Raw genomic sequence first — 23,043 nt, 5'->3', positions numbered from 1 at the left:
ATGCTCGGGACCTCAAGAGGAGGCTGAGATGGATCATCCGCTTGGCACATCTGACTGAAGATGGTTGCAAAAGTCGGTGCTTATATTTTCATTTGGGTTGATTGTCGTATAATTATTGCCATGCTAATGGTTAAAATGTAAAATGCTTTAGTTAATGGAAACTAGTGCCCTAATCCATAATCTAGCTATGTTTACTATTCTCTTCTTACTTTAAGTAAATTTTAGTCGAATTAAACAGCGGGTAAGAGAATACCCAGAAGCAATCTGTAGGGGGATGGGGGTAGGGCCTGGGTGGGATCGTGGTCGGTGCAGACTCGATGGGCCGAATGGCCTCTTTCTGTGCTGTAGGGATTCTATGATTCTATGAATCTGTGAAAGTTTTTTGGTCTAAAATATATGTTCCAAATTTTAAAACTTTGACTTGCAGAATGACAGATGGCTGAGTAAGTAATTAAACTAACGCAGTAATAACATGTACGTTCTCCATGACAACAGCTAATGCGTAAAATCTGAAATCCTGGTTACCAAACACCAATAAAGTGGGTCCGTGCATCTTTTTTCCAAGTGGAAAATTTCAAAATGTTAACAAAACCTGTTAGCTCAGTGAGCTAGAATGAACTAAGATCTTTTTCAGTCTCATTTTGTTTACAGCTTAGTTAGAGCAAATTGCGAGTCTTACTACCTCGCGATTCAAAGCATTTGCTTTTCAAAGCATTCTCAGCTTTGAAAAGACTCAAGAAAGTGTGGAAGTTTGAAGAATTCAACTGAGGAAAGGCTGATTTTATATATAAATGCTGGTAATGAGAAAGCAGGTTATGCGGAGGTCAAACCTGTGGTGATTATGGGGCGCGGTGTCATGTTGCATACAGATTTATTTTTAAATCAAAGCGCTGAGTGAATATTCAGATTTGTAGTTATCTGCATAATCCAAAAACAAAAAAAAAGCTCTGTGGCAGGAAGCATATTCAAACTCCCATGTTTTTCTCTCTGTATTTAGCTTTCTCTTTCCTCCACCGAGCTGTGTGACTGTGTACCTACAAAGGACAGTTCTTCTTGTGCTTTGCCCATCCACCATCTATGAGGTGAACAGTGGGGGAGACTTTACAGATTTACACTCAGTCTGGAGCTTCACGGACGGCATTAATTCCTGAACTCAGGCACAAGGCCAATGAGTCCTGTAGGATTTTCCAACCATTAATGGATCTGTAAATTTTATTCCCGTGAACATCAACACATTATTCACCAGTGGGAGCGTGTCATGTTGCAAGAATATTGCTCATTTGGCCATTGAAGGTATTTTGTAAAATTTATGTTAAAATGATATCTTAATTTAGCTGGCAAGAAGTTAAAACCTCCACAGGGAGTCAAAGGGCAGGAAGAGGATGTGTATGAAAGCTGTAAGGACCAATTTGTGGAAGGTACTATCTCTCAGATTGCTTTCACTCGGGACATTAATAGTTATTGATTCCATCCAGACAGGAGGCTGTTTCTTCCTTGTGAGCCATCCAGTTACCTCAACTTTAACTCCAAGCCAGGTAAAAAAAAAAACAGGTGGTGGAGTCAGTTGAAAGGGAACGGGTGACTTGCCCACTTCTTTCCCTGAACATAAAGTTCTGACAGATCAAGCCCTTGACTTATTCTCCAGCAAAGAAACAAGAGAACAAGAAACTTTCAGTGTTAGTGAGGGCATGCAACAGGCGGCATTGGTCCGGTCACCCATTATGTGCCCTCACGTTTTTCCTTTTCATTGAAGACAACGAATGGAAGTAAAACTGGGTGCCAGTTTTACTCCTCAGCCAAAGTTCTGCACGTGGTCTGCTGAAATCATTTTCTGAGCAATAGAGACACAGATAGGAACACAGTGATCTTAAGATCCAGAGATGGAGCTGCCCAATTAAAGTGAATAGTTAGCTCTTTAGCAGGGATATGTGACATTTTATACTTTGAGGAGGTTTACTGGAAAAAGTTGAAGTAAAGAAATAAGAGAAGAGACATTTATTATTTAAGAATTGTAAAGTAGTCGATTTGCATTTAGCCTCATCTCACCAAAGTGTCAATTAGCCCACCTTTTGGAAGATTGGGGAAGGGAATATGAAAGCATATATGAATCGAAGTTGAGTTTGTGGAACACAAGGTTTCATTATTTTATTATTTAATTCAAGAGGCGGCTGGATATAACACTTGGGGCGAATGGGATCAAAGGTTATGGGGAAAAAGCAGGATTAGGCTATTGAGTTGGACAATCAGTCATGATCGTGATGAATAGCGGAGCAGGCTCGAAGGGCCAAATGGCCTCCTCCTGCTCCTTTCTTCTATGTTTCTATTATTACAAGAGGTGGCACGGTGACACTGTGTTTAGTATTGCTGCCTCACAGCACCAGGAACCCGGGTTCAATTCCTGGCTTGGGTCACCGTCTGTGCGGAGTCTGCACACTCTCCCCATGCCTGCATGGGTTTCCTCTGGGTGCTCCGGTTTTCTCCCACAGTCCAAAGATGTGCGGGTCAGGTTGATTGGCCATGCTAAATAAACCCAAGTGTCAGGGGGATTAGCAGGGTAAATATGAGGGGTTACAGGAATAGGGCCTGGGTGGAATTGTGGCCGGTGCAGACTTGATGGGCCAAATGGCCTCCTTCTGCAACGTAGGGATTCTATGATTCTACAACCTACTTGGCTGTGCTATTATCTGACTAACTATTGAACAGTAAAGGTAAGCTGCTGATTGCACGGTACATAGAGTTAGCTTGCAGGGAGACAGGTGAAACTGCCCTCACAAAATACTTTGGACAGACCTCTCGAGTCCAACCATGTTATTTAGCTGGCAAGAAATTCCACAAGGAGTAAGAAGAGAGGAAGAGGAATTGTATGAAAGCTACAAGGACCAGTTCGTGGAAGATACTCAGGATCAATATAAATGTGCCTGAATAGAGCTGGCCACAACTGAAGGGGTTCAAAACTAGTATGCCTTCTCAACCATTTGTTTAACTCAATATACACCAACAAAAATAATATCATGCTTTAATAAACACACTACACCATTATTTCATTATCCCATTTTCTGTAAATGAGCATAATAAACTATCCAGTTTTATAAAAATCCAACAACTCTTCTTTGGAACTCCATTAACTCTCTCTCCACAAATGCTGCCAGATCTGTCGAGTCAATGTTTTCTGTTTTTAGATTTGCAGCATCTTCAGTATTTTGCTTTTATTATAAAAATCCATGTTTTACTAATAGAAGCTGATGATTTTGAGAGAATCCACATTGCTACTCGTGATTGCTGTATGAGTTTTCTTTTGCACTCTGTGTTTTGGAGGATGTTCCACAGAACTTATGATTTCTTGTCCCCGGAGAAAATGTCTAGATTACAGAATGGACAGGGAGGCAGGTAAACCTCTCGCAATCCTAATTAACTTTAATGTTGGGGAGATCAATGTAATATGCATAACTTTGTAGGGAACTATCTAAAAGTAAAGTAAAGTTTATTTATTAGTCACAAGTAAGGCTTACATTAGCACTGCAATGAGGTTACTGTGAAATTCCCCTAGTCGCCACACGCCGGCGCCTGTTCGGGTCAATGTCCTAATCAGCACGTCTTTCAGACTGGGGAGGAAACTGGAGCACCCAAAGGAAACCCACGCAGACACGGAGAACGTGCAAACTCCACACAAATAGTGATCCAAGCTGAGAATCGAACCCGGGTCCCTGGCGCTGTGAGGCAGCAGTGCTAACCAGTGTGCCACCATGCTGCTTATAGTCTATCTAGTTGTTAATACATAGTTTAAAAATTGGATGACATTATTAAGATATTATAACAGCAACAACAATTCATATTTATATCACACTTCTAACAGTGCAAAATCTATAAAAATATTTCTGACATTGTTTGACACTGAGCCATAGAAGGAAGCTGACAATAAGCTTCTTATTCAAAGAGGTTGATTTTTAGTGGGATCTTAAAAGAGAGGTAGAAAGGCAGCGTGGTTTAGGAAGGAAATTCCTGGGCTTCGGGCCATTGTAGCTGAAAACATGGCGAGAATGGTGGAGTGATTATAATCAGGAATGCTAAGAAGATCAGAATTGGCACAGTAAATTTCTCAAAGATTTGTAGATCTGGAGCAAGTTGCAAAGATAGGGAGTGATGAGGCTATGAAAGAATTTGAAAATAAGGATGAAGATTTTAAAAGGGAGAAGTTTTGGGACGGGCGTGGGGGGGGGGTGGTGGGGGGGGGCAGTAAAGGTCAGCAAGCACAGATGAGATTTGAAAAAAGTTAAGAATTGGGCAGCAGAGGTTTGGATGAGTAGGAGAGAAAATGATAGGCTGGCCAGAAAAGAATTGGAATAGACAGCTTCAGAGGTACAAAGGCATAGATGAGGATCTCAGCAGTAAATGAGTTAGGGGAACATTGAGTTAAGTTGCAAAGGTGAAAGTAGGCAGACATAATGCAGATAACTGGTCAGAAACTCAAACACAAAACCAATCTTTCAAACGTCTTGCTCAGCTTAGAACAAATCATTAGGGATGGAAACTGAGGACAGCAGATGAGTTTGTGATGGGGATCAAAGGCATTGGCTTCAGCCTTCCCAATATACATTTGAAAGAAACATCTCCACATTCACTATTGGAGGTTAAATAAGCAGTGTGACAAATCAGAGACAGTGGAAACTTCCAAGGTGGTGAAGAGATGCAGCTGACTATAGTTTACTGACAAGAGTGGGAATGGGGGTTCAAAACCCACAAAGTCGTTTTGCGGGTAAGTAACTAATCGCTGAATCTGTTCTAGTGAAACAATGTGCAATATTTTCAATAATGTAAAAATATTTTCTATAATTTACTTCTAGGTCAGCGATTTGGATGATGTGTTTTGTTTGCTTATTGTTCAAGCACATTCTTTTTGAGATTAAATGATGCAGTTAATTTTTGCAGCTTTGGGCTGCCAAAAGCTGTTAGCAGAAATCAAGAGCAATCAGGAACTGGAGCCAATGATGTATTTTTTCTGCTCCTTGTTAGAATACTGAAGGCTGTTGTAGCGCTGTTGTTCCATCTCCACCCCACTTGTTTGAAATCAGTCAACTCAGGGTAGACCAGGAATTGAACCTGGGACCTTCTTGGTATATGTGTGGCTCAATCTCACACCATTTCCATCTGTTCACAAGCCCTAATCTTTCACTTGGTATAGACTCATAATGGGAGTTTCCTTGAAGGTTTTTGTGGAGAGGCGATCAAGTCAGCATTTAGTGTTTAATTTGTATTACATGTTTAATATCTGTGTACTATCAGGGCTTTTTAAGATGATTTTTTGACTCATGCAATTGAACTGATTTTGAAGTTGGCAATTACTAAAGTTCTTTGTCAGCAAGCTGGTAATAATCAGCTCTATTTGACTAGAATCCATGTTCCTTTTCACTCACAAGGGGATTGTTTGCAGCTCATATATTAAAGGGATCCATGAGTGTTTGACTAAGGACAGAAAATTAGGAAATTGCCTTCATTAATTAAGCAATGAGATCAACAGAAGCTGGCGTGCAGATAGAATGCTTTTTGAATAGCTGGAAACAGAGACTCAGCAAAGTTGCTGAGCGGCCAGAGCCATTCTTTCTAAACTCATTCTAGAAAATCATATTTCTCTGTACTTGTTAGTAGCTAAGCTTTTGGAAGCCACAGCAACTACACCAGAAGTACTACAAATCCTCATTTACGCCTGATTAGCAAGTTGATCAGTCAGCCTAACACTGGGACTCATGATGGAATGAGATAAAACAAAAAGCAAAAATTACAAGTTTCAAAATTAGACAGTATACTGTTAAAAAGAAATGGATTGTGTGTTGCATTTATGGATTTCTTGGAGGGATTTGATAGGGTATTGCATAGGATGTCGTTGATAGAATTAAGATACAAAGATTTGGGAGGAGTCAAGGTGAAAAAAGCAGGAAATTGAATTGTTAAATCCTCACTGCCAAGATCAGGATTTCCCTATTCCCAACGCCAGGATAATTACTGGGCATTTCCCCCTGATTTCCACATTCAAATAATGGTGAGGGCAGCATGGTCCTCAGTCAGCTGCTGGATTTTCCTTCTTTCTGTTCATGTTACTGCCAATTCCTGGGGCTCTCACTGAGGAAATGCTATAGGCTCAGCTGAAGCTCCAGTGCGATTTTGAGATTTTACCGGAGCAGGCTCCTGGTGTGATTGACTGGGAGCCTACTATACATCTTTAATGAACCCTTCCTGGGAAATTAGCTCGGGGCAGGTGAAGAAGGCAGGTAGAAGCCCCACCAAAACTCAAGTAATATTTTGTTGTTCAACATCAAGGCCAGAATTGGGTGTTAGGCTCCTTAAAAAGGCAAATTGGGCTCCGACGTTAGTTGTGGAATCCTTAATGTAAAACATGGATTCAAACGGACAGAAATTGAATGCCCCAACCAGTGATCCTTAATAGGGAAGATTGCTGAAAACAAGAGCACACGTGCTTATCCCAAAGGTGTTCTCTCGCGGAAACACTTTCCCTCCCCATCCACAGCAGTACCTCATTACCAGACAAACTACTGCCTGGCTCACCTGATGAAGGAGCAACACTCTGAAAGCTCGTGATACCAAAAAAACCTGCTGGACATTAACCTAGTGTTGTGAGACTTCTTATTCCGCATAGTAGGTGGCTGATATCTCTCAACCTGCCTGGCAAGCTATAGTAGAGATCTGTACAGTGCCTGCAGCTTGATGGCACTATTTATGGTCAAAGACAAAACTGGTTCAGGACTCAGGCTCTTCAATTTTACGTCTCTTTTGGGCACAGGTCAAATTTCTCAGAGTTCTTAAATTTATTCTCAGGATGTAGGCAATGCTGACACTTATTGCCCATCTCTAGTTGCCTTGAGAAGATGGTTTGGCTATTTCCTTGAACTGTTGTGGTCTGTGTGTTGATGGTGCTCCCATGTTTTGACCCAGCAACAAGGAATAAACAGCAGGGAAGTTTGTCAGTAATCTAATGGGGGTGGGGGGGGTTGCAGATCAAGCAGACTGTTTTGTCCTGGATGATGTTGGTTGAATCAGTATCTATTTAGCGGTGATTATTTTATTACACTTCCAACCTGAGTCTTCAAGATAGTGGAAGTGATTTGAAAGGTCAGGAAGTGAGCCATTCATTGTAGAGAACCCAGTTTCTAGGGCGGCACGGTAGCACAGTGGTTAGCACTGCTGCTTCACAGCTCCAGGGACCTGGGTTCGATTTCCGGCTTGGGTCACTGTCTGTGTGGAGTTTGCACATTCTCCTCGTGTCTGCGTGGGTTTTCTCCGGGTGCCCCGATTTCCTCCCACAGTCCAAAGATGTGCGGGTTAGGTTGATTGGCCATGCTAAAATTGCCCCTTAGTGTCCTGGGATGCGTGGATTAGCGGGTAAAATATGTAGGGACATGGGGGCAGGGCCTGGGTGGGATTGTGGTTGGTGCAGACTCAATGGGCTGAATGGCCTCTTCCTGTACTGTTGGGTTTCTATGATTTCTGGTCATGTTTTCATACCCTTGATGGTGATATGGTTGATTGCATTCAGTTTTAATAAGTGATGACTGTGCCTGCCCTCAGGATCTTAATGATAGGTGATGTTATTATACCTCAGGAAGAGATTGATGTGTCTTTGTTGAAGATAGTCGTAGCATGGCACTGATCTGGTGTGAATGTTCCCACTTATCATATTATCCGGGACTTGCTATTGATTGGCATGTTCTGCTTCATTGCTGTGGGAGCAGAATACTGTAAAATTGTTGATGAACAATCCCCTTCCTGACTTTGACAGAAGGAAGGTCATTGATGAAGCAGCTTGATTGAGCCAAGGTCACTCCCCTGTGGGAATTGTGTATTGATATCTGAGGGTTGCGAGAACTGTTCTTGAGCAACTTCAGCCATTTTCCTTTGTATCACAGATAACTCTGTTAGGGTTTTTTCACCTTAACCTCAATTGAACTCAGTTTTGCCAAGCTCCTTGCTACTTGCAGAAGTTCCCAGAAAGGGTTTGCCCAGAGCGGACAATTCCACCCAAAATGTTTTCTCTGGGGAAAAATGCTTTGTTTATGTTTAGATGTGGCAGAAAATGGAGTTTAAAGAAAGTTATATTTGCTTAATTCAATGAGCCTTGATGCCTATAGGAATGAAGTTGAACTCTATTTTGTCACTAAGCCTCAATTTCATTCAAGGTGCAAGAGATATTTAGGGCAAAGTTATCATGCCTTAAAAGATATTAATAAAATATATTGTCCATGCTGTTTAGCTGTGATATTCATCTGATGTAATAACTCACATAATGGATTCTGCAGCTTTTAAAATATCTTTTGATCCTTTTCCTTGCAGAATCTTGCAAAGACCAAGCCAATTTCTTGTGTGGCAGTGGCTTCTGTATCCAAAAGAAACTGCTGTGCAACGGTTACAATGATTGCGATGACTGGAGTGATGAAGCAGACTGCAGTATGTCCTTTATTTCTCTCTCTGTAGTGACTGCAAGCAATGATTGCACACTTAAATGTGTAATGGGTTAAGTCTGTGTGCTTAAACATCAGTGCATGTCAAACCTAGCGACATCGCCGATGATGGCTTTTCTAATAATAGGCCCAAATATATCTTGTGCCTGATTTGGAGCACTCCGTTTTGCTTTTGGATAACACCCCATCTGGTGTTAATATCAGATTATTTGTCAATTTAGCAGTCCCAATTTTATGTTGATTATTGTCAGGGAAACTGCCTTAATCAGAAGCCTTTCATGAAAAACAGTGTTCCACTATCTGATTACAATGGCGACATATGGGCAATTTGTTAATCAGGATATCAGAGCACCAGCCTCTGTGAGCCAGCCTCCAGCTCTTACGCTTCTAAATCAAGCTTCATGTTTTGATGGCAGATGCATTGATCAATGAGAATTTGCCACCAGATTAAGGAAGTTGGATTTAATGGTGTAAATGCGAGGGATTGGTTCACGTGATTCCCTATTCATGGACCCTGATATTTACAGAGAGCCAGCACAGACTCGCTCAGCTGAATAGCCTCCTTTGGTGGTGTAATCACCCTATGATTCTATGATATGAAAGTGCCGACTGTGGGTAAAGAGCAATCTGGAGCTTGTGGTCATTTAGTCCTGTGCGAAAGCAATTATTTGGGGACTGATGTATAGTGTGTTCATACATAAAGAAAACTATTAATTTGTGCCTTTAATGAATCAGAGAGTTATAGTAAAAGGGGGTAAATTATTTTAACCAAGCTTTAGTTAAATCTGACGTCGTAGATGTAGCACTTGTCCATTCAAAAGGGAACCAATCCAGAATGAAGATAAGCTGCAACACAATATTATGGTGGAGCTGTGGTGGTAACTGAGGAGGTTGGATGATTTCTATGGGTTGAACCATTTTCTGACCACAGTCTGGTCCTGCGGCACTAATCCCCGATATAAACTCGATGGGTCAAATGGATTTTTCTCATTCCACAGATAATGATGTCAATACCTCCATTAATGGAGGCGTGGGATAATATAACATGCATGTCTTTGCTACTTTCCTGAGCTGTATGCATCACTGTAACAATAAGTTTCTGATGATACCTTGCTTTGTGATCTGAGATTCATGAAATACTTCATGATACCAGTCATACTGGATGATCCATTAAATAGCCTCGAAGCTGTCGACATTACTTTGTTAGGGTCAAACAATATCTAATTTTGGATTGAGTTAGTTCGCCTGGCTTAGGAGTGGTGTACCGAGTAGCTGCTGATTTTGCTAAATATTGTAGATAAAAGCAACTTGAATTTACATTGTGCCTTTGATGTAGAAAACATCCCAAAGTGCTTTACCAGGAAAAAATAGATTAAAGGAATAGATGCTGATCCATCGAGACCAATAGAGAGTTTTGTTTAAAAGAACATGCAAATATATGAATTCGGAGCAGTAGGCTTCACAGCTCTTCAAGCTTGCACCCCATTCAACAAGATGATGGCTGATCTGATTGAAACCTATCTAACTCCAAAAACATTTCACCCCTTTTAATCAAGAATCTATCTAACTCTGCCTTAAAACAATTCAAAGATTCTGCTTCTTCCATCTTTTGAGGAAGGGATTTCCCTGGCAAAGTTCATGTGTACACTGTCCCAATGGTACAGATCACCTAAACCAGCCTACCATCCAAGACGCAAACCAGCCTCTCATCCACTGATTCTCTCTTCACTTCCCGCTGCCTCAGTAAAGCAGCCAGCATAATCAAGGACCCCACGCACCCTGGACATTCTCTCTTCCACCATCTTCCATCGGGAAAAAGATACCAAAGACCGAGGTCACGTACCAAATACCGCAAGAGTCGGGAAACACGATGCTTGCCGGCGAGATCGCGTTTGCCGATTTTCCACGCCCTTTGCCAATGACCTAATGAGGTTCCTGCCCAGGGAGGTTGAGAACTTCATTTAAATGCATCATATTATCATAAGCGAGTCCTCTCACCGGGAATTCCCTCCTCACTAAATGTTCATTGCGATTTACACATGCCGTATAATAACGAGAACCTGGCCACCTCGCCTCCGAAGGGGATATCGGAGGTGCAGCCCATGAGAGGTGGTGGAATGGGGGTGCCATCCAAGGATGGAGGTATCTGCAAATTGCTGCCTCAACATAAATCAGGTGTGCCTCATCTACCAGTTGATTGATCCGCTTCCTGACCCTCCCTTGATGAGTCAATTGTGCCAATTTAGTCAGTTCTGCAATCCTTGAGTGTGCTCACAATTGCAGCCATGGCCTCCCAGGCGGGCTTGGTCACTTTGCAGGCTGGGTGTCTGCCCGATCGTGGGTAGAGGGTTCCCTGCCCCTGCTCGACCCCATCCAGAAACTTGGTGAAGTGTGGTGCAGTCTTTCTGGCAGGAATTCCCCTGATTGCACTTGGAACAAGTGCTGGGCAGTGCCAGGGAGGTGTTTAAATAGTGCGCCCCAATGATTGCAGAGATTAAGTCATGACAGGGCTAACAAATCAGAGGCAGACTGCCACAGGCACGATGTGAGACTCATGAAAATTTTTTTCCTTTCAATTGGCTGAATATACTGAATATATTCCCACTGAAACCGACACTTTGATAAAATATTGCAAAATGACACTCTTGTTTTCTTTATATTTATTAACCATATCACAAATTCCTGTACTACTTTTAATCTTGTGAATAGAATAGACTTTGACCACTTACCGAATACTCACCAGTTAGTTTCTTCTCCTCCTACTGCACAAACCAGTGAACAGGGTGAAAAATTAGTAGAAGCAAAGGACCACTTTTCTCTTCTCCTCACCAAAATCTCTCCCTCCATTGAGGACAACTCCAGTGCTCATCGCACTGAGAATTTATATGTTCTGAACAAAGGGACTAGCTGAGCCCAGGTATAACAAAGACCATTTCAAGATGGTTTCTTTAATTAACTATTTCAACTGCTGCCAGTGGATGGTGAAGTTAAAGGTGGAGAGAGAAGTGAAACAGTTTAAGAAAGAAATTTCAGATGTAGACTCAAGATAACAAAGGGATGTGCTGGATGTGCAAAAGGCCAGCATGGTAAAACCTAAAGCATGCAGGAGGATATAAGTTGAAAGGATGTAATGCAAGACAGTATAAGTCAAGAGGAGAGTTTTGAGAGGTAGGGTGGGTTGAGTCTTTGGGGAGATTTAATAATGAAGAGGCGGAGTTTAAATGTAATGCTTTGGGGCCAGCAGTTGGTAGGCAAGGACAAGATCATGGAGAAACAGCACTTAATGTGGGATGTGATCTGGGGAAGGTGTTTTGGGGAAGGTGAGTTCGGAGATGATTGATGGAAAATATCAGTCTGCATGTAAGAGAAGCACGAGTGAGGGTTCCAGTGGGAGAGGGAAAAGGTGAAGTTGTGCAATGTGTGCAGGTGGAAGTAAGTGATCTTGTTGATGTCAGGTTAAGGCACTTGAAACCAAGTTCAAGGTCAAACAGAATGATAAGGTTTTACAGGGTCTGATTTGACCTGTGGGAAAGGGTGGAGAGGGTCCTGACATTTTGACAAATTCTGGTAAAATCACTTCATAATTTATTTTTATTCATTCATGTGATGTGGGCATTGCTGGCTTGGTCAGCATTTATTGCCCATCCCTATTTGCCTTTAATGTTGCTCAAGTTTCTGCACTATATCACAAGGTTGGTATTTCACCCATAATCTTTACACCTTCACTTGGACCCTCTTCCCTGGGCTCAAACTGATTGTCCATAAATTGGATTTATAATCTTCTGATCTTCATACCCCTGTATGTACCCCTGTGCTTTCCCCTAGTTCTCCAGATATTCGGTCATGTTCTCATCAACCCCACCCTTATAGCTCAACATTATCTGAAAACAAGATTGACCATGGTATTTTCCATCTCACTTGCTCAGATAAAAGAGGCGCAGTGGCAATCCCTGGTTTAATCCAGCCTTTTGGCTTCAAAACTCTCACTCTCCCTCATACTGCTTCTTGCTTTTGTCTGGCATTCCTTGTACATGTCCTTTCATAGTTATATGCACTTCACAGGGACTCCATGAATCCTAGGACATCTCCAGACTTAACCCCTAGGTATTTAGATTGATGAACACAATTTTCATGCCGCAATGGCCTTCACAATATTTCTCCATCATTTGTCTCAAAGTAGATTTGATATCAGTGTGTGCTTCCAGGTATGAATCCAAACTGATCTTCATGGATTTCCATTATTTTTCCTCAATCTCAAGTCCATGACTCTCTCCCAATTAGGTTTTGATCCCTCAGTAGTTTTTGCATCCTTGAATGTTCCCTTTTCTTGTATATTGATACCACACTGTTTTGCTTCCTTACCCTCGGGATTTTCTCTCTTATCATAACATAATTGAACGGCTTGTTCAGGGCCGAGACTCCATATTCACCTACACAGTTCCATACTCCTGCTGGGATCTCTTCCAGTCCTTGCTATTTTTCATTCCTTTAGGTGCTTTTCTGATTTCTTTCAATTTGATGTGAGTTGTTATTCTTTGATTTGTAACTAACTCTTCTCTCTTTGTTCTGGGTTTTCTTCATTTCTGAAACAGTTATATATTGGCCCCACCTCTCTTGGAATTCATCCTCTTTCCTTCCATCCTTGGTTCTGAATCCCCACTGTTTCATTAAGCTGTCTCCAGACGTCCATTTGTTTCTTCCATTGCCAGGGATCTTTCTCCAGCAATCACTTTCTTTGCATTCCTTTTTGTCTTTCTATTCCGGTCTTTATCTTCTTTGAACCGGACTGTTTATACTTCCTGAACAGTTCCTTTTCTTTTACTCCACCTTTTACCTTTTGATTCCATCACCAAGTTTCTTTTCCAGCCTTTCTCCTTCCTGATTATCTTTCACATTCTCCTTCGTAAGTTTTCCTAATCAAGTCTGCCACCGAGTTCCACCGGTCTTCCATGGTATCCGTCGTATTCTTCTATTTCTCTTAGCTGTTTCACCATCTGATCTCTGAATTTGCCATTCAATCTGTAATTGTTTTGCTGAAAAAGACATTTTGTCAAAGTCTTTTGTCTTGCAGTCATCAGCAAAGCAACTTAAGATTGTCTGTCGGGCTTGCAGTGTGGCACAACTGTCCGTAATGGAAGCTACATATATTAATACACATGGTCCGTTCTTTGCAGACAGAAAAAATATGTACACATATTACACCTGTTTCAGCTAAACAAAATAAATGAACCATGAAGCTTATGTAGGGATGAGGAAACAAGGTTCAGATGGCGCGATTGAGGGTTACAAGTTAGCAAGGATTGAGCTGAAAAAGGGGCTTGGGAGAGCTAGGAGAGGACATGAGAAGTCCTTGGCGGGTCGGATCAAGGAAAACCCCAAGGCTTTTTACTCTTATGTGAGGAATAAAAGAATGACCAGGGTGAGGTTAGGGCCGGTCAAGGACAGTAGTGGGAACTTGTGTATGGAGTCAGTAGAGATAGGCGAGGTGATGAATGAATACTTTTCTTCAGTGTTCACCAAGGAGAGGGGCCATGTTTTTGAGGAAGAGAAGGTGTTACAGGCTAATAGGCTGGAGGAAATAGTTGTTCGGAGGGAGGATGTACTGGCAGTTTTGAATAAACTGAAGGTCGATAAGTCCCCTGGGCCTGATGAAATATATCCTAGGATTCTTTGGGAGGCAAGGGATGAGATTGCAGAGCCTTTGGCTTTGATCTTTGGGTCCTCACTGTCCACGGGGATGGTGCCAAAAGACTGGAGAGTGGCGAATGTTCCTCTGTTTAAGAAAGGGAATAGAAATGACCCTGGTAATTATAGACTGGTTAGTCTTACTTCGGTGGTTGGTAAATTGATGGAAAAGGTCCTTAGGGATGGGATTTACGACCATTTAGAAAGATGCGGATTAATCCGGGATAGTCAGCACGGATTCATGAAGGGCAAGTCGTGCCTCACAAATTTGATTGACTTTTTTGAGGAGGTAACGAAGTGTGTTGATGAAGGTAGGGCAGTTAATGTCATATACATGGATTTTAGTAAAGCATTTGATAAGGTCCCCCATGGTCGGCTTATGATGAAAGTGAGGAGGTGTGGGATAGAGGGAAAGTTGGCCGATTGGATAGGTAACTGGCTGTCTGATCAGGAGAACAGTGACCATGACACCACACAACCCTGCCACAGCAACCTCTGCAAGACGTGCCAGATCATCGACACAGATGCCATCATCTCACGTGAGAACACCATCCACCAGGTACACGGTACATACTCTTGCAACTCGGCCAACGTTGTCTACCTGATACGCTGCAAGAAAGGATGTCCCGAGGCATGGTACATTGGGGAAACTATGCAGACGCTGCGACAACGGATGAATGAACACCGCTCGACAATCACCAGGCAAGACTGTTCTCTTCCTGTTGGGGAGCACTTCAGCGGTCACGGGCATTCAGCCTCTGATATTCGGGTAAGCGTTCTCCAAGGCGGCCTTCACGACACACGACGGCGCAGAGTCGCTGAGCAGAAACTGATAGCCAAGTTCCGCACACACGAGGACGGCCTCAACCGGGATATTGGGTTCATGGCACACTATTTGTAACCCCCACAGAGTTTCACTGGCTGTCTTGTCTGGAGACAATACACATCTTTTTAGCCTGTCTTGATGCTCTCTCCACTCACATTGTTTTGTTTCTTAAAGACTTGATTAGTTGTAAGTATTCGCATTCCAACCATTATTCATGTAAATTGAGTTTGTGTCTTTATATGCTCTGTTTGTGAACAGAATTCCCACTCACTTGAAGAAGGGGCTTGCAGCTCCGAAAGCTTGTGTGGCTTTTGCTACCAAATAAACCTGTTGGACTTTAACCTGGTGTTGTTAAACTTCTTACTGTGTCTGATCGAAGACAGAGGGTGGTGGTGGATGGAAAATTTTCGGATTGGAGGCAGGTTGCTAGCGGAGTGCCACAGGGATCAGTGCTTGGTCCTCTGCTCTTTGTGATTTTTATTAATGACTTAGAGGAGGGGGCTGAAGGGTGGATCAGTAAATTTGCTGATGACACCAAGATTGGTGGAGTAGTGGATGAGGTGGAGGGCTGTTGTAGGCTGCAAAGAGACATAGATAGGATGCAAAGCTGGGCTGAAAAATGGCAAATGGAGTTTAACCCTGATAAATGTGAGGTGATTCATTTTGGTAGGACTAATTTAAATGTGGATTACAGGGTCAAAGGTAGGGTGCTGAAGACTGTGGAGGAACAGAGAGATCTTGGGGTCCATATCCACAGATCTCTAAAGGTTGTCACTCAAGTGGATAGAGCTGTGAAGAAGGCCTATAGTGTGTTAGCTTTTATTAACAGGGGGTTGGAGTTTAAGAGCCGTGGGGTTATGTACAGGACCTTGGTGAGACCACATTTGGAATATTGTGTGCAGATCTGGTCGCCTCACTATAAGAAGGATGTGGAAGCGCTGGAAAGAGTGCAGAGGAGATTTACCAGGATGCTGCCTGGTTTGGAGGGTAGGTCTTATGAGGAAAGGTTGAGGGAGCTAGGGCTGTTCTCTCTGGAGCGGAGGAGGCTGAGGGGAGACTTAATAGAGGTTTATAAAATGATGAAGGGGATAGATAGAGTGAACATTCAAAGACTATTTCCTCGGGTGGATGGAGCTATTACAAGGGGGCATAACTATAGGGTTCATGGTGGGAGATATAGGAAGGATATCAGAGGTAGGTTCTTTACGCAGAGAGTGGTTGGGGTGTGGAATGGACTGCCTGCAGTGATAGTGGAGTCAGACACTTTAGGAACATTTAAGCGGTTATTGGATAGGCACATGGAGCACACCAGGATGATAGGGAGTGGGATAGCTTGATCTTGGTTTCAGATAAAGCTCGGCACAACATCGTGGGCCGAAGGGCCTGTTCTGTGCTGTACTGTTCTATGTTCTATGTTCATTCGCTTGTTCATTCCTCAGGGCAACGCCTTGAGAGTCAAGCTGCTTGATTTAAATTTTCAAACAATGCTTTGGTGGTTAACTGTCAGTCACGATTGACTAGTGCATTCTCCATTACAACACCTCTACCAATCAAAGTCCACTTGTCAACCAATCAGCGTTCTCATACAATAAAAAGTTATTATTTCCCTTGCGGTTGTCCTGATGAGTGCAAAACTAAAAGCTTTGTTCAACGTATTTTTTCAGCAATATTCAAATTATTATCTGTTTTAATCTTGATAAAACGCTATATGGAGGATACTAATACTCTTGGCTGGCCCCTTTCCTTCATTTGGGAAGAGATAAGGCAGTCCTTTAGATGCATTTAGCTTCTTTGGGATCAGTCTTTCTCAACCTATAGTTGAGAGGAATCATTTGAGAGGCAGCCCTGATCTGGGATTGTCCCACGAAGGGGTTATAAATATAATCTGCCACAATACTGTAACTGGAAAAGCTATACTCTTTGTACCACAAATATTAATACCAATACCACAACCTGAAGCTTCAGCCATTGTACATTTAATAAGAACTATATTATTACGTTGATGTATATGCACCAAGGGCAAAATGCAGCCGGTCCTAAAAATTACAAAATGCTGGAAGCACTCAACAGGTCAGGCAGGATCTGTGAAGGGAAGAACCCTAACCCCGTGACCTTCTGAGCGTTTCTATCATTTTCTGCCTTTTTATTTTATGTCTTTTATGACCATGATTAATGATTACCCAAAGTTTCTCATAAATATATATTTAATTTGCTATCTGACCTTGGTTATCATATAAAACCCAGACTTTCAGCATATTTCAGTTTATTGATTTTGTTTTAGTTCTGAACTATTAAAGGTACAGTACGATGGTAAGTTAATGCTTCGAAGTTACCAAAGTTTGCAGCATTGAAATTTCAAATAGGCATTCAGTGTTCATATGAACCATTCATGGAGTATCTGAAAACTCACCAGTAGCTGGATTACAAGGCCACAGCCTTTTGAGTAGAGTAGTTTAAGTCACAGGGTGCCTGCTGAGTTCAGTGATTAAACGCTGGGATTTCCACATCAGGATTTACAAACTCAGGCTTTGCACATTCTCCAGGACCTCATCGAAAGTGGCCACGATTCATACAGCCAATCATCAGTGTTTTAAACTGATGTAGGCCGGACTTCTCCAGCCTTTAACACCCTGCCATCACTGCCAGTGAGAATGGAGAATTTGGCGCTTCGCCAAATTTCTCTTCATTGCAGTGGGACCTGAGATTTGCAGCTGCGGGTGAGGTCAGAGAATCCGGCCCATAGAAATACCAAAAATAAGAGCAGGAGTAGGCCATTTGAGCCTGCTGTGTCATTCAACATAATCATGGCTGAACCTCTATCTCAACACCATAATCCAGCACTCTCCCCACACCCAGAGATACCTTTAGAGATGAGAAATCTCTCTATTTCCTTCTTAAATATATTCAGTGATTTGGCCTCCACAGTCATCTGTGGTAGAGATTTTCACAAGTCCACCATGCTCTGAGTGAAGAAATTTCTCCTCATCTCAGTCCTAAATGGTCTACCCCGTATCCTGAGACAGTGACCCCTTATTCTAGCCAGAAGAAACAATATCCCCGTATCCAGTCTGTCCAACCCTGTCAGAATTTTATACATTTCAATTAGATCCCCTCTTATTCTTTTAAATTCCAGTGAATACAAGCCCAGTTGACTCATCTCTCCTCATATGACAATCCTGCCATCCCAGAAATCAATCTGCTGAACTTTCAGTGCACTCCCTCTGTGGAAAGTATATCCATTCTTAGATAACAAGACCAAAACTGCACACAAATATTCCAAGGTGTAGTCTCACTAAGGCTGCAGTAATGATATGGCGTTGGACTGGGGTAAACACAGTAAGCAGTCTCCCAACACCAGGTTAAAGTCCAACAGGTTTATTTGGCAGCACAAGCCTTCGGAGTCTCGCTCCTTCATCAGGTGAGTGGGAGTTCTGTTCACAAACAGGGCATATATAGACACAAACTCAATTTACAAGATAAAGGTTGGAATGCGAGTCTTTACAGGTAATCAAGGCTTAAAGGTACAGACAATGTGAGTGGAGAGAGGGCCAAGCACAAGTTAAAGAAGCGGCACGGTAGCACAGTGGTTAGCACTGCTGCTTCACAGCTCCAGGGTCCCGGGTTCGATTCCCGGCTCGGGTCACTGTCTGTGTGGAGTTTGCACATTCTCCTCGTGTCTGCGTGGGTTTCCTCCGGGTGCTCCGGTTTCCTCCCACAGTCCAAAGATGTGCGGGTTAGGTTGATTGGCCAGGTTAAAAATTGCCCCTTAGAGTTCTGAGATGCGTAGGTTAGCGGGTAAATATGTGGGGGTAGGGCCTGGGTGGGATTGTGGTCGGTGCAGACTCGATGGGCCGAATGGCCTCCTTCTGCACTGTAGGGTTTCTATGATTTCTATGATTTCTATGAAGTGTGTATTGTCTCCAGCCAGGACAGTTAGTGAGATTTTGCAAGCCCAGGCAAGTCGTGGGGGTTACAGATAGTGTGATATGAACCCAAGATCCCAGTTGAGGCCATCCTCATGTGTCCGGAACTTGGCTATCAGTTTCTGCTCAGCGATTCTGTGTTGTGTGTTGTGAAGGCCGCCTTGGAGAACGCTTACCCGAAGATCAGAGGCTGAATGCCCGTGACTTCTGAAGTGTTCCCCAACAGGAAGGGAACACTCCTGCCTGGTGATTGTCGAGCAGTGTTCATTCATCCATTGTCGTAGTGTCTGCATAGTCTCCCCAATGTACCATGCCTCGGGACATCCTTTCCTGCAGCGTATCAGGTAGTCAACATTGGCCGAGTCGCAAAAGTATGTACCGTGTACTTGGTAAATGGAGTTCTCATGGTGAGATGATGGCATCCGTGTCGATGATCCGGCACGCCTTGCAGAGGTTGATGTGGCAGAGTTGTGTGGTGTCGTGGTCACTTCTCCTGAAAGCTGGGTAGTTTGCTGCGGACAATGGTCTGTTTGAGGTTGTGCGGTTGTTTGAAGGCAAGAAGTGGGGGTGTGGGAATGGCCTTGGCGAGATGTTTATCTTCATCAATGACATGTTGAAGGCTCCGGAGAAGATGTCATAGCTTCTCCACTCCGGGGAAGTACTGGACAACGAAGGGTACTCTGTCCGCTGTGTCCCGTGTTTGTCTTCTGAGGAGGTTGGTGCGGTTTTTCGCTGTGGCACGTCGGAACTGTCGATGAGTCGAGCGCCGTATCCTGTTCTTATGAGAGCGTCTTTCAGCGTCTGTAGGTGTTTATTGCGATCCTCCACATCTGAGCAGATCCTGTGTATACGGAGGGCTTGTCCATAGGGGATGGCTTCTTTAACATGTTTAGGGTGGAAGCTGGAGAAGTGGAGCATCGTGAGGTTATCTGTGGGCTTGTGGTACAATGAAGTGCTGAAGTGACCGTCCTTGATGGAGATGCGTGTGTCCAAGAATGCAACCGATTCCGGAGAGTAGTGGTGATGAGTCTGATGGTGGGATGGAACTTGTTGATGTCATCATATAGTTGTTTCAATGATTGTTCACCATGAGTCCAAAGGAAGAAAATGTCATCGGTGTATCTAGTGTATAGCGTCAGTTGAAGGTCCTGTGCGGTGAAGAGGTCTTGTTTGAACCTGTGCATAAAGATGTTGGCATATTGAGGTGCAAATTTGGTCCCCATGACTGTTCCGTGCATCTGGATGAAGAACTGGTTGTTGAAGGTGAAGACGTTGTGGTCCAGGATGAAGCGGATGAGTTGTAGAATTGCATCTGGAGATTGGCAGTTGTTGGGTTTGAGTACTGAGGCAGTTGCAGCAATGCTGTTGTCGTGGGGGATGCTGGTGTAGAGTGCCGAGACATCCATTGTGACGAGGAGTGCTCCTGGTTCAACTGCAGTAAGACATCCTTCCTCCTGTACTCAAGTCCTCTTGTAACAAAGGCCAACATACCATTTGCTTTCCTATTTGCTTACTGTACCGGCCTGCTTGCTTTCAGTGACTGGTGTACTAGGACACCCAGGTCCCTTTGTGTGTCAACATTTCCCAATCTATCACCATTTAAATAATACTCTGCTATTCTGTTTCTCCTTACAAAGTGGATAACATCACATTTATCTAAATAGTGTGAATGCCATGTATATGCTCACTCACTCAACCTGTCTAAATCATCTTAAAGCTTCTGAATACCCTCCTCACCACTCACCTTCCCTTTTGTGTCATCAGCAAACTTGGAAATATTACTTTTGGTTCCCTCATCCAAATCATTGATGTATATTGTGAATAGCTGGGACCCAAGCTCTGATCCCTGCGGGACTCCACTAATCATTGCCTGCCACTGAAAAAGACCCATTTATTCCTACTTTCTGTTTCCTGTCTGCTAACCAATTCTCAACCGATGCCGATATGTTACCCTCCATCCCATGCGCGCTTTAGTTTTGCACAGAAACCTCTTTTTTGGGAATTTATTGAAATGTTTCTGAAAATCCAAATGCACCACATCCACTGGTCCACCCTAATTTGAGGTTTGAGCTTACTTCTACAGAGGAACATGGCAAAAAAGTGTTTGGCTCACCTGGAAGTTGAAGTACAGTATGGGGTTTCAACTGATACCAATGGCTGGGTCTCATTAAAATGCAGCTTGCCAGCATCTTGATCTAAGTTGGGCGGCACGGTAGCACAGTGGTTAGCACTGTTGCTTCACAGCTCCAGGGACCTGGGTTCGATTCCCGGCTTCGGTCACTGTCTGTGTGGAGTTTGCACATTCTCCTCGTGTCTGCGTGGGTTTCCTCCGGGTGCTCCGGTTTCCTCCCACAGTCCAAAGATGTGCGGGTTAGGTTGATTGGCCATGCTAAAATTGCCCCCTAGAGTCATGAGATGTGTAGGTTAGAAGGATTAGTGGGTAAAATATGTAGGGATATGGGGATAGGGTCTGGGTGGGATTGTGGTCGGTGCAGACTCGATGGGCCGAAGGGCCTCTTTCTGCACTGTAGGGTACCTATCTATCTATCTAAGTTGGTGGGAAGCAGCTGCCTGCCCATTAAAATCAGGCAATAAGAGGTTGTTATTGGGAATCCAAGGGAATAGTACCCAGAATAAAGTAAGTGTTCCAGCAGATGAACCTGCTCATGGGAGGGGAGGGGGAGCCCAGAGCAGAGGAAGCCATAGTTTTCCTGTGGGGTTGAGATTATTTCTAATTCTCCTGATCCACAGGGAAACTAAAAAGATACAATGTACAATATTCCCTTTAAACTGTAGTTGTGCGTAGCCAGGTTTTCAGAGCACGGCCCACGTGCAGCATTTATCATAGAACAAGGCCCGTGTGATACACTGCACGGCCATGCACCTGCGCAGTTTAACACATTATTAGTGGGATATTTAACAGCACAGAGGGAGATTTTTTGAGTTAAGGGCACAATACCAATCTAAGTTGCTGTTGTAGACCTATTGTGGCACATAGCCTGGCTGCTGTGTATAATGATGTGCAATTTCTACAAAATTGAAATGTGCTGGCATAGAAATTGCTGCAAGCTCAAACTAGATTGATCATGGACAGGTGGGTGCTTCTGGCTCCGAATGTGCATCTACCACCTTTACCATTTTATGACTGGAAGACATGTATTTTTAAGCCGTTGTCTCATTCATGTTTCCCATTTCATCCCTGGTTATATCTTTGCTTTGCTGTTGCAGCCTGTAGTCAAGGGCAGTTTCACTGTGGCACTGGCAAATGTATCCACTACAATGACACATGTGATGGTTACGATGACTGTGGGGACCTGAGCGATGAACTGAACTGTGGTAAGTAGAACATGGAATGAAAAGCTATATTTTGAAACAGAAATATGCTATCACTAAATTTGACTGTTTGAATTGTTATACATGCTGTAGGTTACAATGGGTTGTTCATATTGGTCACTTTGTAGTGAAGTAATTTAGAATTATATTGTACATAGCATAGCAGAAACAGACCATTCAGACTGATCTTGAATTAAGAACCAGCCTGAGTGCAGCACATTTATCTGGGCAAACATTTGTGATGGGGATCTCAAATAAGTATTAAGTCCTTTGCGCATGCAAACATGGGGCCTAACATCTGTTCCCGGTGTGGGCATTATACATGGATTTTTTTTGGATTTCACCAATTTTGCACGTGGTTGCACTTGCAACTCTGAATGTGCGCTTTTTGACTGCTTATTGAACACAAGAAGTAGAAGCAGGAGTAGGCCACTAGGCCCTTCAAGCCTGCCCCACCATCCAATACAATCCTGACTAATCTATGTCGGCCTCAACTCCTTTTCTGTGCCATTTCCCCATACCCTCTATTCCTTGAGCAATGAAATATTTATCCACCTCCACTTTGAGGTGGGGTCCACACTGGAGCCAGTGGGATGGGTCGGGTGAATCCTAAGAGCCCTCCCGCTCATCTGGAATTCCGGTTTTTGGCCCGTGCCCCATTCACCAGTGCATTGGGATTCTCATTGGCTGTCTGAAGAGGTCTGAGAATTGGGCCCATCAGCACACTCAGAAATTAATCTACTGGGACTCTAATTGGTGCATGAATTCAGGTAAAGGCTTAAAATTATTATCTGATGCATGGTACTGA

At 43.2% G+C, this 23,043-nt stretch overlaps 1 protein-coding gene across 1 annotated transcript in view; it reads left to right on the top strand.

Annotated features, from left to right (window-relative positions):
* Positions 1 to 23,043, top strand: part of corin (corin, serine peptidase) — a 207,132-nt gene that overhangs the window by 115,586 nt on the left and 68,503 nt on the right. Inside the window, exons 7-8 of the mRNA XM_078238027.1 lie at positions 8,341 to 8,454; positions 22,131 to 22,238. Coding sequence (XP_078094153.1) covers positions 8,341 to 8,454; positions 22,131 to 22,238 — 222 coding nt within the window. The remainder of the gene's footprint in view (positions 1 to 8,340; positions 8,455 to 22,130; positions 22,239 to 23,043) is intronic.

The sequence above is a fragment of the Mustelus asterias genome, chromosome 1 (genome assembly GCF_964213995.1).
Source record: "Mustelus asterias chromosome 1, sMusAst1.hap1.1, whole genome shotgun sequence".
Classification (NCBI taxonomy): Eukaryota; Metazoa; Chordata; class Chondrichthyes; order Carcharhiniformes; family Triakidae; genus Mustelus; species Mustelus asterias.
Note: the sequence above shows the minus strand (reverse complement) of the source record. Positions and strands in the feature narration are given on the sequence as shown.